Raw genomic sequence first — 20060 nt, 5'->3', positions numbered from 1 at the left:
ATTTCACGAAAGACCATGTGGAAAGTAGTTTGAAGACTTCCAGTTACAATACTAAACAGATGACTTCATTTATTTGCATGACGTAAAGCATTGGGGTAACCGGCTTCCTTCGTCCTGTTATATTTAGTCCTGTTTGCTGACATGAAGAATGTGCTGATGTGCCGTGCTTCCTCTCAGTCCTTAAGCAATGTGAAAAAAAATGGAAAAACGAATAAACCAATTTTTTTTTATAGCAAATATTAACCTCTATTGCAAATACTCCAGTCTCATTCTTGGATGTTGATCTTAATTTTTGGTTAATAACGAATCGCTCCCCAGTTAATTTTCTCCACATCTCTTGAGTTTTGAAGAACAGAGGGTGTCAAAGGGTAGATTGCAGCCAGTTCCATGCAGTACAAGGGCGTTTGTGAGCTAGTTTGTTATATATCCTGTGGAATGTTTCTGTTAATCCAGATGGAATATATCAGAATTTAGTTTGGCCTCCACTGCACACATTCATTAATGGCCATTACAAACATCAATTGCTCATACAAATAGAGATGTTTACACTGATGTCTGCAGGGGGGGAAAAGCATCCATTCAGTTAAAAGCAATGGCTTTTTGCAGTTTATGCTTAATAATTACACTGATGTTTTGGACTTGGATAGCAATCTCCAAAGTGATCTCTAGTAATCACAGATATTTGTATAGTGTGGTTCTATCACATACATTTTCATATGCTTACATAGACGTGTACATTATTGACATATTAACAGCATCTAAAATGTAAATGTTTTCCATATTAATGGTTTATAGGCATACAAATGTTTAAAATCCTTTTAGGTTTATAGAATATTGAACTGATTGAATACATTGATTTTATTGCATTTAATCAATTAAATTAATCTTTAGGCCTTTGTCATGCTTTTTCAACTAATTTAACATTACAGTATAATTAATGAAAAATGTTTACAAAATGGTATAATGTAGTAAAAATAATTTAAATACTTTTATGTTTTAGATGCTGTCAGTACGTCTTTATCGCATATATTCAAACATACAAAAAATGTATGTGTAAACATTACTTATAAATACCTATGCATTTTAATGACATCAGGCATGATTATGAATTTGGTCTCGTCTGGATGATTTACAGGTGATGTATTATATAATTTGGCTAGAATTAGAGGTAGAGTACTATTTGCATTTGTGTTCAAGCCTGTTTATCTCACAATCTCAGTTGTCTGTCTTTTGACAGTCATTTTTTTCCACAGCTGTTAATTTTTTCCCCATTGTCAGGCAGATGACATATTCTAAACTTTGAACCAGAACATATAGTCTTTTTTTCTTTGTTATTTTCTCTGTTGAATATGCAATTTGACAAAATAGAAGGTCCATGTAGAGAAATAAAGGGAGGGACGGATTATTTACACGGGGCTAATGAACAGAAGTCCAGCTCCTGTGGCTTCTTTTTGTCTGCACACTTCTCCCTGGGAAGCAACTTTCCCACATTTGTAACGCAGCGAATCAGGCGCCGTTTGAAGCCCTTCCCACAGGTCTTGGAGCAGGGGGACCAATCGCCCACCTCCCACATGGGGCAAGGATCTTCACATGCCCGAATAGCACCGGGCTTTTGGGCAGGCTCACAGTCCATTCCAGGCCCACCATCTCCCCCAAGACACTGCACCATCCTCCTCTGCAGTCCATTACCGCAAGTAACCGAGCACACATCCCACCCTGCCGTCACCCACTTCCCTGGTTTCGGCGCAATATCTTTGACATATGAAGGTGAGATTTTGTCCTTAAGAAGATCTGCCTCTTTTCCACCTTTATTGATTCCGCCCTCTTCTCTAAGAACACTGTTTTCAGCACGTGCCTTTTCTTCTTTCTTTTGCACCTTGGTATCTTTGCTCTCTCGTGGCAAGTAGAAAGAATAGCGGATACGTGGAGGTGTCATCTGGCCCACAGATAGCACTTCAATTACCAGGGCTTCACCCAGAGGCTTCACAGCCTGAAGAGTTTCTGAGGAGCCAACTGTTCCACTGTAGCGGAGCAGACTCCCTTTCACCAGAATATCCTTCTCCATGGCTGAAACCACATAGTTTCCATTCAACAGGTACTTGCCCTGGCTGTTCTTGACGGCAAGATAGTTGTCATCGCTCACAATGCCCTTGTAGCCACGCTGCCTGATGTCAACGTTAGACGCTCCCACAGGAAGCATGACCACAAAATTGTAACCATGCCTGAGAAGAGAAAGGTCAGAAGAAGGATTAGAATGGTTTTGGAATATTATTTTCTTTCTTAGTACACCACTTGACCAATTCAAAAAGAAATATTAAGAATGTGAGTTTGAAGTCTGTACTGAATGTGACAGCATATCTAAAAAAAAATAATGGCAAGAAATGCCATTAATCATTTCCACTAATCAAAATCAGAATCAAATCAGGAAATCTGTATCGATACCCAGGCTTAACAAAAACATGAGGTTAATAATCAATGCATGAATTATTTTCAGATTATTTGTGACCCAACTTCGCTCACATGGGCTTGGTGAAAAGGCCTGAGACCTTCTTGCAGTTCTTATTATCTCCTCCACAGACACCACACTTGTCAAACTTCTTGTTGGATCCCAGTTTTCCATCACATCCTGCCTTGATGCATTTGCCTTGGACACAGACTGATGAGGAGTCAGGAGAACATGGTGTACCATCAACAACCTATAAAAAGCAGGGAAAAAATATTTGCATGCCAACAGTCTTGTGGATACACATAATTTTATGGTGACAAAAATGTAGGGCAATTCTTGTACAACCATTTATTTTCTTTGCAAAACAATGTTTCATGTACTGATGATTTAAATACACAAATTACATTTCTTTTTTATTTGTAATTGAAAATTTAGATTAAAAGGAAGATAGACAGAAAATGGTTGCTACATATAAAGTACATGTACATTAGATAAATCTTTTTAATGGTTCCCATTGCTCAGTTTTAGAGCAGCTTTGCAAAACAGGCTGATTTCTAACTATGACAATATATGTGGGGGTGCATTGAAACAAATGAGTCCAGCATGTCTACTATTAAGCTATTTCTGTCCCTATTCTGTTGACCATTTGTTTTGGATGAGTTACACTTCAAATTAGCAATGGGGCTTACTGAATTAATATGCAGTCTAGTCTTTGGTATTGCTTATTTCCTTTTCTTTTTTTGCCTTTGGCAAAACATGTCTTTAGCAGATTAGAGTTCATTGCTGTCTCTTTAAGAGTTCAGGCTCTGCATAGTTTCTTCAATGTCAAATCCCGGTTAAAACAGCATGTCTCATATACCTCTTGCCATGCTCTAGCCTTGACGTAACTGTTGCGTCTGTACAGTGTCACTCTGCACAACAGTATCTCGCAAAGATAGGCCCTTTCACCTTCCTTATCTTTCCTTTCACTTTCAGCAGTTCTGTCTGTCTGTCTGTAGTGACATCTGGCGCAAGTGTAAAGCAGCCATCAAACAGCAGGTATGCTCACCACGTCCTTTCTCCTCTTACATGCCTATAGTAATATATGGTTTTAATTTAATAATTATTTTCCTTTCAATAAATTCTTAGATGAATGTTTAATAACTCATAACTGTTCTGAGATTGCATGTGTAGCCTTTCATGTACCAAACTATTGCAAATGTATTTTATGGTGTTAAGGTGTGTTAAGTTCACTTTATGTCATAGTCTCCCGGACTCACTGACAGGTTATATCCCCCGCATCCCTCACAACGCACTCAAGCTTCATAATCTCCAGTGAGAGAAGCTCTTATTCCTGAGAATCTTAGTTTATATATTTTTTAGCTAATATATTAAAGTATATAATACTAGTTATAATATATAGGTCCCATTATTAGATTAACTCATATTTTCCACTGCATGAACTGATAAAATTGATATTAAAATTATGTTTGATATATATTTTTGATGTCTTAAACCCAAACTTCTTTTTAATATTGTTTTTTAAATAATTTCTAAACATGATAGATGGTTGTTAACACTTTAATTGCCCACCTTTGGTGCAAGAATGTGGAAGTAGCCTGTTCCATTTGCCCTGCAGATCAACTTGCATGTATCTTTAGACGAAACACCAGAATATTTGGGGACCCACACCACAGAGGGGGTAAGCCGGTTAGTATTCAGACTAAACCCATTGTAAGCTTCACACTGCTCCTCACGATAGCTCTTGCCTAAAACGACAATGAGGCAGATGTAAGTGGAGCACGTTCTTGAAATGCTTATTTTATTCCATATGCAATGCAGAAAAGCATCAATTATTCCAAATAATAAAATTATCCTTGTTTATTTTTTTTTACACTGATGCTGATTTTGTGTACCGTAAAGAGAAAACATTTCGAAAGGGTTTTAAACCTGTGTCAGGGCATGGGAAGAGGTTGCAGGAGTGGTATTTGACCCTCACTCCCTGGCAGTATTTGCCGCCATTGACTGGCACAGGGTTGTCACACTCTCTCTTTGACAGCTGCACTCCACCTCCACAAGTTCTGGAGCAGGTACCAAACGGCCCCCATTTACCCCATCTGCCATCCACCTAATACAGAAGAAACAGGAAGAGGGGTTTGTCACAATTCACTTGACCTTTGAACATTGAATATCCCTTGACAACAGACTCTTTTTACTTCTAAACCCCAAATGACTTGGCCACCAAGAACATGTTCACAGGTCATGTTCAAGATCGCTAAGCAACAGGTCAAATATACCAAATAACAGGTCAAGTGGAGTATGCTTAACAGGCTGACATCGGTATGTCAAATCTCTGTTGTGGTCACATGATGTCTTTCACACTGCAGTGAGAGTTCATTTAAAATGCGTTCAATGTGTTCATACAACAAAAGTGTAAATCCTTTTTTCTTAAATTCTGAATTCTGCAAGTAAGCATGATCAAAACAGCAGTGACAGTTTGTATATTTAGTGTTCATCCATCCATCCATCCATCCATCCAAGTATTTGAGATACTGTATGAGATGTGTGAAGGTACCTTAGTTTTGGTGATCTCCTGTTTGTCCATGCATGTGCCCCTCATGCAGAGCTGTCTGTCCCCGCAGCTGGTTCCGTCTGCCCATGGAAAGTGTCTTGTCTGGCACACCAGTTGCCCGCGGGTCTTCCCTGTGCACCACAAGCGCTGACATGGTGCCTGCATGAACAGGCAAGGCTTTGAGCCACCACCGAAGGCAAGCTCACACTGCTGCTCTAAACCATACGATGCACCTGGGAGCACATCTGGAAGAGCTAACAGTTTCTGAGGTTGATCCAGCAGACAATCGCCTGCAAAGATGTCAAATAATAAGAGAATGTTACACACCGTTGTATGAAATTGTATTTACAACACTTCAGAGACTTTTGTTTACACTCATTTTACCTGTAATTCTTTATTAAAAGTCACTCTCAAACCAGGAAATACATATGCAAAACTTGTCCAGCTCATCCTAACACAACTAGGCCTATACCAAAGTCCCTTTAAGGCAAGTCATTTCACTCGGCGACAATCTTTGAAACTCCTCTCGGGCATGCAAGTGCAGCTTCTGTCTCTTTGAATGGGGAAACTTCAAATTCTCCCAATGTGTTCACTAAACTTACGATTAAATTTCATATTTGAAATCACCAATGAAATCTGACAACAACTGTCTCATAATTGTTGTTTCTTTTGCTCAAATAGCATTAAAAAAGCTTATTTTTCAGGCTAGACCTGCCAGTGCGCATGCGCAGTCCTAAGCGTGCATCTCAGAACGCTGTTTCTATAGCAACCAGGACATCTAATGGCAGCTGCAGAGATGACTTTACTGATTAGCGATTGGCTCTTTTATTCAGAAGGCGGGCTTCCTTCGATAGAGTGGCCATATTGAACGTTGCATTTTTCCCCATTCAAAATTATACGAGTGACACATCTTGGGTATTCTATAGTGATTACACAAAACCCTATACTGAAAATTCCAAAAGGAAAAAGTGTACTTTAACTACCCGAATGATGCACTTAAATAACTGAAAAAACCAAGGGCCCTATCATACACCCGGCGCAATGCGGCGCCAGACATGGCGCTAGTGTTTTTTGCTAGTTTCAGCCCAATGCAATTATCATTTTCACGTCCTACGCCACATTGTTTAAATACCAAATGCGTTTGCGCCCATTTGTGCGCCCATGGGCGTGCTAGTCTGAAAACGAGATGTGTTCAGGCGCATTGTTGGCACGTTGCTGAAAACCTGCAGAGACCTTCAGTTTCCAACTGAAACCTGGTCTAAGTCAATGGCGCAATATTTTTTTTTGTTAATTAAAAAGCGCATTAGTAATAGGCACCTATAGGCGGGTGAACAACAGGAGCAACAGGGACGTGCGTGCAGCAGTGCACAAACATATCAAATATTAAAAATGAAAGGATTACAATGTAAAAGATTATTATTGTGTCCCGTAGATGGTCTGCTCGTGCACTTTAGCCTCACGCACGAGCAGAACCTTTCCTCTCTGGAGAAGCGTTCAGTCTTTGCTCTTGCAAATTCCGCCATGTAAATAGCGAATCCGCCATGGCGCAAGCGCAGCTGGCCTTTAAAGGGAATGGGAGATGAGACTCTGATTGGTTTATTGCACGTTACACCCAAAACACACCCATGAATCATTAAGAGAATAGGTATAACCCTTTTGGACCATGCGCCCGGTGCGCCGACCATTTTTCCCATAGCAAAATTGGATTCGGACACGCCCTAAGTGCACTTGCGCCGTGCGCTTTAGACCATGCGCTTAGATCTTTAAAATATGGCCCTAAGTGTGGAATGTTGAACACTTCATGCACTCAACTATTGCAGCTTTAACTACGTAGTGAAGGGAGAGGGGCTATCAGACTCCATTGATGAATGACAAAATAACCTTATATAATTCATACACCACATGGTTGAGTATAGTGCATAAATACTTAGTGTAAAAGTGCATAGTGTATAGTGTGTCATTTGGGACTCAGTTTTTGGCTATACAATTATGCTATTCAAAGTCATCCTGTATTCTTTTTTTAGTAGTTTTTAATTTAAAATAAAAAAAAAAATCATTCTGTAGCTGACTTGTTATACAATTCTGTGTACAAGTGTTATGATACTGATTTTGATAGTGTTGACAAAGCTCAACGCTAAGGAAAATTTCTACTGGCCCAGTTGGGCCAGTGGTTCAAATTTTTTACTTGCCCTGGCAAAAATTTCACTGGCCTTGCCGAAATAAACAAACAAACAAACAAATTAATTAATTAGACTTTTCATTGTTGACCGTAACCTTGTATTATAACCATTTAGCACAAATAGATGCAATAGTATGATGAAATGAAATAAAGCTTTTCGGTTCACATTAAAGTTAATTTGTAGCTTTCACATATTGCCAAAATTCATGCAAACCGCTCTCAGACCCCTGAAGCATCACAGATTAAGTGTAGGTCTACAGGAAATGCACAGTATTGCTTTCATTTATTTACCGTGTCCACTGTCCAGGTAGTCAGTGATAATGGCAGCACTGCATGGTGACCAGGGACTGGTGCGGTTGATTCGGATCAGAGTGGGAGACATCATGTGATTGTCCTGCAGCTTGCCAAACACCTCCTCACATGCCTTAACATTATCATGTGGCATATTGAAGACATGTCCTGTAGCATTGTAGGAGTAAAGGAGAGGAGAAAGAAGTGAGAACACAAGAGGGAAAAAAAGACAAAAAACTAAATGCGATGTGTGTCAGCACTTTAAACTGATGTAAATGAACCATCTCTAGAAATTATCCAAATGTAAATTTAGATTTTTGCCTTTAAAATCACCAATCATTCCAATACAATTTTCCTGTCAGCAGTCGGACCACAGCTATGCTGAGTCACTTCTACAATACCTCCAACATCTCCCCATATTTCCTCCCTGGCCTTGAGAGGAAAGTTTTGCAAAACCGCCTATGAGCCACTTCAATAGAGCTTATCTTTCCTCAGCTGCTCCACTGCGCTAATCTGAACTGATTGAACATCATCTCTGGGACAATGTTGTGGAGATCCTCCAAAAGATTTTGAAGGCTGAAATCACTGGTTCTAGACCCACATATCGAGTAGGATTGGCAAGCATTCAATTAGGAGATTTCAGCACCTCCAAATGACAATGCAAGAAGCTTGTTATTGGAGCATCATGCTTATGCTAGGAGTGATAAAATGAATGCAAGTTTGGGAGAAACTGGTTAGTGTTAGTCAGTGATATTCTGTGTGCAATGTATTAAATTAATATTTTTAGTTAATTACAATATATTAAGATATTTTAAGAACAAGGGCAAACTGCTAAGAAGGGGCAAGGAAGAGCCAGGAATTATGGGTAATGCAGTTTTTTAATAGACGATTTTGCTATTAACTGCTTTTTTAAATTTTTTTATTGAAGTCAGTCATGCTGACTCATGGCTTCTACAGAAGCATACTTCATTGTTTAACAATCTTGTAGCTCGTGGTACTGTACAGTATAGGTCTCTCTTGGAAGGTTTATATTTTGCCGTTAAAAATAAATTTCTCAATGGAGAAAATGAATGGGATTTTAACTGCCAGAACCCTACAGTTGTGCTTTATACATCTGTTTACACTTACCAAGCTCGTGGGCAGTAGTGAAGGCAGATGGCAACCCATCATCTTCAATCACAGAACAACTTCTCTTGGGATCACACATGGTGCCAACATCTGCCATACCCAGTGTGTCACATGTTGAGGCTCCGCAGAGGTCCTAGATCAGCAGAACATAAACAAATTGTGGTCATCATTCTTATTCTGAATTTTTAACATTCTAAATGAGGATTTGTTTTGTAATTACAAGTCAATGTGAGTACAAATAACATTTTATCATATTTAACCCATAAAAAGGTAAGTGTAATTTTAATTATTACTTTTTATATACTTTTAGCCTTCAGTACATATCTAAAACTAAATTATTTAGATTAAATTTACAGCTGAATTTTTAGCAGATATATAAATTGGTGATGCTGCTGGGCAAATCAACCGATGGTGTATGGTTTCAATCATTAGCACATAAATCCTGGTGTAAAATTATATATTAATAATAATAAAAATGAAAAAAAAATGGTAACATAGATATGCAAGTAAATTTAACTGAATAATCACACTAGCACTGAGTGAGAAACAGTGAGTGAAAAATAGGAAATAGGTAGCTAGAAGAATGTGCTTTTAATTGACATGGAAATATTTCACATGCTAAAAATATCTCTATTTTTTTATTGGTCAAAAATGCAGTATCTCAGTCCAATTTTCCGACTGACCTATATTGTGTTTCCACAGTTTAAAATGGATTTGCTCAAAATATCTGAGCCCTACTGACTCAACATCATAATAGCAGGTTTGCTGGTCCCCCTTATCCCATGGTGCAACACCCTATACCAACTCCCAAAAAAGGGCTAGCATTGACTGTGGTCGTAACCTTAGCATTAAAAGTAGAGTTTCTCTCTGGCCACAACACACTTAAAGGGAACAGAAGCTTCACAACACTCAGGAGAAACAGTTCAACTCCCGTTATTCAACAGCATAACATCTTTGACCACATATTAAATTGCATTGTCTAGGATGAAGTTCCATATCAGTCTGACATGTTACTCATATTTATACATAACAATCAAAACGTTTTTTAGTAAACATCCAAGCCTACAAGGACAAAGCGTTTCTTCTGGTCTACTTACATTTTTTCTCTCTCTCTCTCTCTCTCTCTCTCTCTCTCTTAAAGGGGTCATGAACTGAGAAATCAAAATTCCCTTGATCTTTTGACATATAAGAGGTCTCAATGTTAGGAAAGAGTGGATGAACTTTATTTTTAATGAAGATTCAGACTCAGTAAGACTCTTGGGATCACACATGGTGCCAACATCTGCCATACCCAGTGTGTCACATGTTGAGGCTCCGCAGAGGTCCTAGATCAGCAGAACATAAACAAATTGTGGTCATCATTCTTATTCTGAATTTTTAACATTCTAAATGAGGATTTGTTTTGTAATTACAAGTCAATGTGAGTACAAATAACATTTTATCATATTTAACCCATAAAAAGGTAAGTGTAATTTTAATTATTACTTTTTATATACTTTTAGCCTTCAGTACATATCTAAAACTAAATTATTTAGATTAAATTTACAGCTGAATTTTTAGCAGATATATAAATTGGTGATGCTGCTGGGCAAATCAACCGATGGTGTATGGTTTCAATCATTAGCACATAAATCCTGGTGTAAAATTATATATTAATAATAATAAAAATGAAAAAAAAATGGTAACATAGATATGCAAGTAAATTTAACTGAATAATCACACTAGCACTGAGTGAGAAACAGTGAGTGAAAAATAGGAAATAGGTAGCTAGAAGAATGTGCTTTTAATTGACATGGAAATATTTCACATGCTAAAAATATCTCTATTTTTTTATTGGTCAAAAATGCAGTATCTCAGTCCAATTTTCCGACTGACCTATATTGTGTTTCCACAGTTTAAAATGGATTTGCTCAAAATATCTGAGCCCTACTGACTCAACATCATAATAGCAGGTTTGCTGGTCCCCCTTATCCCATGGTGCAACACCCTATACCAACTCCCAAAAAAGGGCTAGCATTGACTGTGGTCGTAACCTTAGCATTAAAAGTAGAGTTTCTCTCTGGCCACAACACACTTAAAGGGAACAGAAGCTTCACAACACTCAGGAGAAACAGTTCAACTCCCGTTATTCAACAGCATAACATCTTTGACCACATATTAAATTGCATTGTCTAGGATGAAGTTCCATATCAGTCTGACATGTTACTCATATTTATACATAACAATCAAAACGTTTTTTAGTAAACATCCAAGCCTACAAGGACAAAGCGTTTCTTCTGGTCTACTTACATTTTTTCTCTCTCTCTCTCTCTCTCTCTCTCTCTCTCTTAAAGGGGTCATGAACTGAGAAATCAAAATTCCCTTGATCTTTTGACATATAAGAGGTCTCAATGTTAGGAAAGAGTGGATGAACTTTATTTTTAATGAAGATTCAGACTGCATCAGTAAGACCTCAGAGTAACACTTTCTATGAAGCCCGTATTTATAATACATTATAAGGGTATTCTTAAGGCATTATAAATAATGAATGAATAATGCATTATAAAAAAAAACGTATAATATGTTGTATCATCTCATAAATAATCATAATAACAGTTTTAATGTATTATAATGCTTACTTATTTGTGGTTATAGCTCTTAAGAGTATGATGATTTATAACACACAATGAACATGTTGCATCCACTTAAGTTACAATGAATTATATTTCCCATAGTTAGACAGAAAATAGCCTATTACTTCTAAATTATGTTTTTTGATGTACAAATCTTGATAACATTATAAGTAGACCTCAGAGAACAGTACAAATAATAAAAAAGGCAGTTCATGACCCCTTTAATTTGACCTAGTTCTCACAATCTCTCTGCATTTCTTGATGTATGTGAATCCAGCTGCTAACTCCCAAGAATCATCATGGGACTAATCATAAAGTCTCCCTAGTCTTTTTAGACCTGGAGACCTTTAGACGATGGATGTCTTGTTCAAATATTAACCACGTCCAAATGCTTCCCTGTAGTCAGGCATCTGACATAAATATATTGGTTGGGAGTGTATTAAGACATAATTTTGTGCAACAACTGATCTGAGACAAATAACAAATGCAGTAATAAATCTTTATTCAAGACAAAATAAATTTTACACGAAACAAACACCAGTCTGTAAAAAAGGCATCCACCAGAAAATTCAGTTTAGTTTAGTTTAGTTTAGTTTAGTTAGACAAAATGTGACTCACTCTGAGACCTGACTCTACACTCTACACATACGACAATGTTGCCAATTTTTTCCAAATGTAGCCTATTATTAAATGAAGGCAACATGACCTCTTCCCACAAATGCATATAACAGGAAAGGTGTGACCTGTCTTTCTAAATCACTCCAGCCATCGCTGCCTCAACACCAGCTGCTTTATGCACAAGGGATTTAACTTTACATTAGTGCTTAAATGAGCCATTCTGCTCTAGTTACAAACATACACAAACAAATCTGAATGCAGATGGATTGCTGATTTGGATTACTAAAGAACATGAACAATTGTGGTTGTTCACATTTATGGTGTTTAGGTTGTTACTTTGATCATATGTAGTTCAGAAACTTCTAGAACAGGGGTCTCCAAACTCAGTCCTGGAGGGCCGGTGTCCTGCAGAGTTTAGCTCCAACCCTAATTAAACATCTGAACCAGTTAATCAAGGTCTTACTAGGCATACTAGAAACTTCCAGTCAGGTGTGTTGAGGCAAGTTGGAGCTAAACTCTGCAGGACACAGGCCCTCCAGGACTGAGTTTGAAGACCCCTGCTTTAATTATTTACAGATCTTTGTGAGGGCCGTTGTCCTGCAGAGTTTAGTTCCAACCATAATTAAACACACCTGAACCAGCGAATCATCGTCTTAGGTATACTAGAAACTTCCAGGCAGGTGTGTTGAGGCAAGTTGGAGCTAAACTCTGCAGGACACAGGCCCTCCAGGACTGAGTTTGGAGACCCCTGTTCTAGACTACTATACACAAACTATTACAAACATTAATGGACAATTTCATGAACAGTTGCACTTCTTCGGCCCAAACTCTGCATCTTATTCATATATCACCTGCAGTTCAGCTGTGAGAATAATAGTTTAATTTATTATTACAATTTGCAAGTTTTCTAAACTCAAATAAAAATGATATCATGAAATAACACATATAAAACATCTGATTAGAAATAAGAAACACTGTAGACCAGAACCCTGTCCTGACAAACTTGCACTTGTGTGACCTGGATTTAAAACGTGATGCACTGTTGGATGAAATGTGAAGAAAAATATCAGATGTGATCGATGTCATTTTTTTTCTATGATATATTTATCAGCAACCATTTAAGATGCTATCTGATCGATTTATTGTCCAGTGAATTCATTGTACAATTTTCCCCACTTATTCACTCCCCTCCTCCAGAGTTCAGACTCCAAGTGCCTGATGACATGCTTTGGAAATAAAATATGGTATGAGCCTTTTGGATTCTAGCCATCTGCCTGTGCCAGGTGGAGGAAACAGAACCAGACCATTTTAGGTTCTGGTTTAGCTAATGGTCCTGTGCACCGACAATGTTAGATAAGCAATGAGAGCAGTCATTTCAATTAACTTATCTATCCATTGTTTAGTTTTTTTTATCCAACCTCTATGTTTGGCAAGAAATCTCTTTATCCTTTGCAAAACGGGGAAAACTTGCCCATACTCTCCACAAGCAGCGCTGACCCAATTGGCATCCAGCATTGCAAACATACGACTTTCATTATGCCTTTATAAAATCCAACCTGTTCCATATGTGCATTTCTCTCTCTTTTTCCCTCTCTCGCTAACTCTTGCCTTCCTTCGCACTTTCTATCTATATCATTGTTGTACTTTCTCTGATAAACTATCTAACAGTACCCCTGCGGGGCGGTAGTGGTTATGTGGTTAGCCACCCGGGTAGATGTACACTTCCAGCAGAGTGTCTATGCAAACAATCACATAATTAAATACAGGCCACATAGAAATTTACATTGTAGTTCTTAGACATTACAAAAATTTGACGTTTCTTCTAATGATTGCAACAATATTTGAGGCATTTGGTTTTTGCCATCTTATTTTATCTTGTTCTGAATTTCAACTGCCCAACAAGCGCAATGAAAAAGTTTCTGTTAAATTGTGACGAACTTGAGAACCACATGAACTGCAAAAAAGCACATGGCAGTCAACTAGCGCCAAGCTAGTGATCATTTTCAAACCAAATATGTTGTTATATAAAAATAGGAGATGGGCCTATGTAGCCCAAGGCTGTTGGTTACTTTTAGTTTGCCAGCTAGCTAAGGAACATATTGAAAAGGCAGATTGTGCAAATGTTTGATGCTGGTAATTTTAACAATAGTTGGAACTAGCAGTGACATATTTTGCAATAAATGCTATAATGTTGAGTTCAAAGGCTTGTTGTTGTGTCTTGAGTTAGATAGATGTGTTTGGGGGTCCTATATTTATGTTTAAAAAATGCTTAAATGCTTGACTCTTAAAGAATAATGCTATCAACACAAATCCTTCACTTTCCATTAGTCTCACATAGTGAACAATGCCTTTGATAAGGGCTGTATTTAGAAAATGCAAATAAACTTCAGATGTGCCTTTTTGTCTCTGTGATGAACAGCTGAGTCAAACTTTTCAGCTGGCTTGCTGTTCCCAATTACCTAAATTACATAACACAAGGATCCATTATAAAATACCTGTAATGTTCTACATGAAACGTCATTATAAGTATACAGATATATTTAAAACCAAAAAATAAGCCCTCAACAGAATGTGCAATTTCCATATCGAATGTACACAAAAAGCAAACTTTACCATACAAAGTAGATTGCACATGTACACTGTAAACTTTAGTTCATGTGCTGCAGTTGCATGTAGAGCTTTGTAAATTTAATAGTTTTGTAATAGTTATATTTCATGTTGCCATATCATGACTCTCAGTCTCTCTTGCAAGAGTGGCCTAGTTACATTTTTTGCTCTGGTTTTTATTAATCATGAACTGTTGCATTTTTGCTTGACTGGCCAGCAGTGACTCATTCTGAGACTTTTCTTGTTTCTTGCAACAAATGTACTTATTAAAAATCATATTTGCTGCCATAATATTGAATTGGTGATTAAAATACCTACAATAATCCACTGCTGGTTTTGATGCCACTACATCATTTGACAGAAAGTGAGGTCATAACAGAACAAACTGAATGGAAAGATATGGTTTTATTCTCAGGCTGCAGCTGGGATTGGAGCTCTGCAGCAGGTGGGCCTGGACACGGCGGGCACATAGGTTTTCTCTCTCTATCTTTCCTGCTTTTCTCTCTCTTCACCACCCTCAGCCTCTCCCTCATTAAATACTTGTAATGGGAAACAGACTGAAAGGGGGTAGGAGGAGAAAGAGGGGTAAAGAGTCAGATCGTTTGCAGCTGGGACTGAGGTTAGGGGAAGCTCCCCACGAAACTGGACACTTCTCGTTAGTGTATCTCCCATAGTCCTATATGAAACTCCCTTTACCTCTTTTGTATACACTGGCCTTGCTGACATAAACAGATTAAATAAATAGTTCTGTCATTATTTACTCACCCTCACGCTGTTCCAAACCAATTTGACTTTGTTCAGTTGAACACAAAAGAAGAAAAATCAAAAAATGTACTTGTAACACTTTTCCATTCAAGTACAAGGCACTTTAAAACTTCAACAAGGATGCAAATGAACCATGAAGTGCAATTTATTTCAAGTTATCTGAAGTTAGTCATGTTTAAGTCAAGAACTGCATCAATCTGATTTGTGATCACATTATTAAAAACCTGCTTTGTGAACCTGATCAACCGATTCATCTGTAAGATCTGACTCTCATGAACTCTCTCAGTGCAGAAAGGAGAGTAACAACTTTTCAGTCTTTTTCTTACACAAAGCTATCGTGCCTTCAGAAGACTTGAAATATTGCATGCATCATATGAGCTACTTTTATTATCCTTTTCTGGTCTTTTTTTTTTGAAGATTTAAAGCTCTAGTCCCAATTTATTTTAACTAAATGGAAAACAGCAACTAATATTCCTATTTTAGCTATTTAATATGATAGGTTGCAATGCATTAACTAAACAATGTGATCATCTTCATTTAAATGTCTGCAGAATCTACAGTTTTATAGTAGTTTTATGTAGCATGCCTGTACATTCAATATATACCTTCTGTACTGTTCACTTATCCATCCATTAATTCATCTAACCAACCATCATCCTTTCCATCCATCCATTCATTTGCTTATCAATTTACATTTGTAATTTCATTCATTTTCTCTCTGTATTATTTATGCAGACTTGCATAATCACACCATACTCAGGTTGGAAACTTTAATATAGGTTAGCAGATGTACAAGTCTAGCCCCTCTCCAACTCATCTTGAGTCATCCAAGACCACGGAGAAACCTGACAATCTCTCTCTGTCCACAGGGAGCAATGAACATAATGAGTGGAAGAATGTAGGGAGTAACTCTGCTCTCTTGCTAAAATGCTTCATAAGTTCCCTTTGGAGAAGAAACAATAAAACATTTACTCCCCTCAGAATGATTCACTACAGCTGTCATCTAGACTAGGCAGACATGACAGGTCTGGATGTCCAGCTCAGGTCATGTGTAACTGCAGCAGATTACCAGAGGATACAATGGTTGTGCTCATCTGATGTGTTTGGAACTGGAAATGTTTTCACACATATAAGCGTTCCTAAAAAACAGCTGACAGCATACAATTAGTTCATGGGTGAGTCTTTACAAAGCAGGGGTTTATGTCTGCATAACATCATAATCTGAGGACTGAATGCTAAACTTTGTCCAGCCATTCCTTAATATTGCCCTGGTCAATGTCATTGACAAACAGCTGATAACAGTACTGAAATAAATTGAAACAACGCTCCATTTATTCTGCGGTTGGGTTAAATAAGGGCAGGAAGATGTGAAGTTGTAGGAAGTTGATGCAACTGAAACTAACAAACAGAATTTTATACAAGTTGGTAACCAGTAAAGCCAGTCAGTCATTTCAAAATATTACATTTAGTTTAATTTAAGCAATAGTCCTCATTCCAGGCTTACTGGAAAACTGTGTCTGTGACATTTCTGCAAAATTATATTAAATTGTTTCTTGCATGTTTTGCAACACTTTCAAAGTGTTTCAAAGTCCAGTGAGTGCTGCTAAAAGTGTGTTCAGTTTTACTCTAAATAGATGAACATGAATCTGGCTGTATCAGGTGGGTCACCGAGCAAGTTTACCACATCAGAAAAGTAATATAGACCTGGTCATGTGCTGCAAATATCAGAATGTATTAGTTTGCAAATCATGCTCTATGGTAAAAGTGTTTTGAGGTTATAACGTAGTATTGTGCAAGGAACCATGTTATTCATTGATCATTTGTCCCAATAATCATAATTTGTGTAAAAAGGAATAAAGGTTGTGTTGAATTCTATGTAGGTATGTTACTGGAGATTTGCAAAAATGTAGGTAGAGACAATGAGCCTTGATCAATTTTAACACTCTACTAAGTATTCTGCATATGTGATTTGTATCTTTGCTGATTTAGAGCACACATTCCTACTCGCAGTGCCGATACAGGGCAATAGCTCAAAGGCAGACCTGACCAATGACCTTAACAACACTTATAAACATGATGGGAACTGCAGGTTAACTGGAGAGGCCACTCTTGTTGCAGCCTGCCCATTACTCTGTGAGTTACAACACATATTTCAGAATTTAACCAAGCTTTATGTACCAGTGCTCAGATAAAAAACTTTTAGGTTAGAGTAAAAGCGTTTGCTTTTTTTTTTACAAACAACAATTAAAACGCCATATTTATGCTATTGCAGTTCACCTTAGAAGCTGTGATTACAATGTCATCATAAATCCTGTCTAAATTGGTTTGATTATTGGGTAAGTAAATTGCAGCAGCCTGTGTGGTGTTCAGTTTTGTTTCTTGTTGCCTGCCATCTTGATATAATTACCACAAGATACATTAGCCGGATCATTCTAGGATTCGTTGATTCTAATACTGCCCCCTATTGACGAAAGGCGCATTACACCTTACCTGCTTTGTAAATAGGATGGCCGTATCCCAATACTCCGCATGCTTGTCGCTGTTTTTGTTCAGCTTCTTCTGCCAGGTGCAGAAATTACGCAGGGTCATCGCGGCGTTCCCGGAAACCTTGGGTCCTTTCTCTTCCTCGTTAATCACCATAAACTTGACAACCACGATGTTGATAGAGTTAAGAATAGTGGGGTGTTTGTAAAGCTTAGCTGCCACTGACATTAAGGTCAGCACGTAATGCTTGAGGTCGTCACCGTGGAATTTGGCCATGGATTCATCGGCCACCACTAATGTCTCTACATAACGCGGAATGGAGACAAATCTCTTCGAGCGGTTTTTCAGAACTGACATAGTGACGTTACTCATGTGTTGTTCCTTTAGGTGCTTAAACTTCGCCAAAGACTGTGCAACGGTTTGGGTCACACCGCTGTCCACGCCGCATCTTGACGTGGAGTTGCCACTCAGATTAGCGTTAGATCTGCGGCTGATGAGATGCGCATGCATACTGTCCCAGTCTGTGTCGTTTAAAGCCGGCTTGATGAAATATTCCCAGCCATCGTAACCGAATGCGCCCTGCAGTCCCTTGCACAAGCTGAGCGCTGCGTATGAATAGGGATCAGAATTCACCTCACCGGCATAAAAACACCGGCTCAGATCTTCACTGTGCGCGGAATTTTGAGCAGTTGCGTCGGTGTGCGTCGAGAAAGCAGGCGCAATGAAGCTGGAGTCCGACTGTAATTCGAGTACAAAATCTTGTTCAAATGCACTTATTTTGAACACAACTGTTTGCGGCAACGTGTTGTCTTCATCACTGACTAAATTGTTCTTGACATGATCCAGTCTGACGGGCACGCACAACTGACTCTGCATAGAATTCACAATTTCCAATTGAGCATAAAACACGTTAACAAGAAGAACTGACCTTAGCAACAAAAACATGTTTGTGCGCGAAAAAATGGGTTGATTTTTAAAGCGTAAAATGAGAAAGACAGTGAGATAAATGCAAGAATATTCCAGGATGCGGTTGCACTAAAATGTTGACTTTGCGCGTCCACAAAGAGTGAAATCCACCGGTCGGTGATCCATCCCTTTCTTGTACCTGTATACTGAAGCAGCTCTGCTCATCTGTCGCCTTTATGCGCGCGCGTCATTTGTAAACATCCAGCGCTTGTAATCAGAAGATTTTGGGGAGGTGCTCGAGTGCGCTCATTGGGTATGCTTATTGTTTTAAGGTTAAGCCAGCTACTACTTGTGGCTCTGTGAGCTTTCGCATCATCAGCGCGCAGCCCTCCAAGAGCCGGGTTCCCTCCCACTACATTACAGCATCCAAACAGTGACTTAGGAGAGGACAGCACATGAATAAGGCATATATTATATATTGCAAAGTTCTATACATATTCTATTTAAGTTATCTTACATTTGAACTCTTGAGTTTGGAGGCCTACGTATGATTTTATTTCTATTTTCTATTTTCTGAAACCTACATAGACTACATTTAGTACTGCCACTTGTTGTGGTAGGAAGTGAATGTGTAGCCGCAATGATTTCTACACAAGTGAGGGACATTATCATTTAAGGGGAGGTTATATAATGGCACACAACAAATGTATATTATTTTCCAACATATTCTGTTGCACCAAATACACAAAATAATGATCTTTAAAAAAGCATCATATGACCCCTTTAAATTATTCAGTGAAGAGCATCCATGGTGCTTGTCATTTTCCAAACATATTTTTGTTGACACAATGTGTATTGTATAAAAGCGCTATAGAAGTAAAGGTGAATTTACTTGATTTGATTAAAAAAATAAAAATAAAAACCTGACAATTGTACTTTTAGGGATACAATTTATCATTGTGGCAGTACCCTTAAAGATACACCTATCCCTGGATGCTTACAGTACATTACAGCTACATTATACATTAAGAAATATTCCCCCTTAGGGCTATAGCTAAGGTACAAAGGGGTACCTTTGGGGGTGTCGTCCTGCTGAAAAGCAATTTCTTCATTGTGCTTCTGTAAGGACTTCTGAATCTAAAAATGGTAAATTTGATATCCTTGCTCAATTGGCCCCATTCAATTATGCACAGGTGTAAGAGCGACATCTTGTGGTGAAAACATTTCAATACAGCTTGCTATATATCAAGAGCCATACAAATAATAAACTACGACCTATAACAAAATAATGTCTTTCCGAAATTTTTTTTTGATAAATTTATAGTATTGGACAGTGTTTTTTATACAGTAGGATCCCATATGATCTCTTGTTAAATTGTTTTATTGGCAGAAAAATGTCCGGTTTCCAACTTAATACTGCAAATGATACAATGCTGCCCCTGAGCGGTGGTTTTCAAATCAACCTGATATCCG

At 38.1% G+C, this 20060-nt stretch overlaps 1 protein-coding gene across 1 annotated transcript; it reads right to left on the bottom strand.

The window, feature by feature from the left end:
* Positions 1 to 1247: 1247 nt before the first annotated feature.
* Positions 1248 to 18908, bottom strand: LOC107722794 (A disintegrin and metalloproteinase with thrombospondin motifs 15-like). The gene is made up of 8 exons (XM_016531273.1): positions 17688 to 18908; positions 8596 to 8728; positions 7468 to 7635; positions 5001 to 5287; positions 4376 to 4553; positions 4019 to 4194; positions 2521 to 2696; positions 1248 to 2222 (listed from the first exon to the last, which is right to left on the bottom strand). The coding sequence occupies exons 1-8, from the start codon at positions 18624 to 18626 to the stop codon at positions 1403 to 1405; spliced, it is 2877 nt and encodes a 958-aa protein (XP_016386759.1). The 5' UTR covers positions 18627 to 18908; the 3' UTR covers positions 1248 to 1402.
* Positions 18909 to 20060: the final 1152 nt, after the last annotated feature.

The sequence above is a fragment of the Sinocyclocheilus rhinocerous genome, unplaced genomic scaffold (assembly GCF_001515625.1).
Source record: "Sinocyclocheilus rhinocerous isolate Xijiao unplaced genomic scaffold, SAMN03320098_v1.1 scaffold544, whole genome shotgun sequence".
NCBI classification, from domain to species: domain Eukaryota; kingdom Metazoa; phylum Chordata; class Actinopteri; order Cypriniformes; family Cyprinidae; genus Sinocyclocheilus; species Sinocyclocheilus rhinocerous.
Note: the sequence above shows the minus strand (reverse complement) of the source record. Positions and strands in the feature narration are given on the sequence as shown.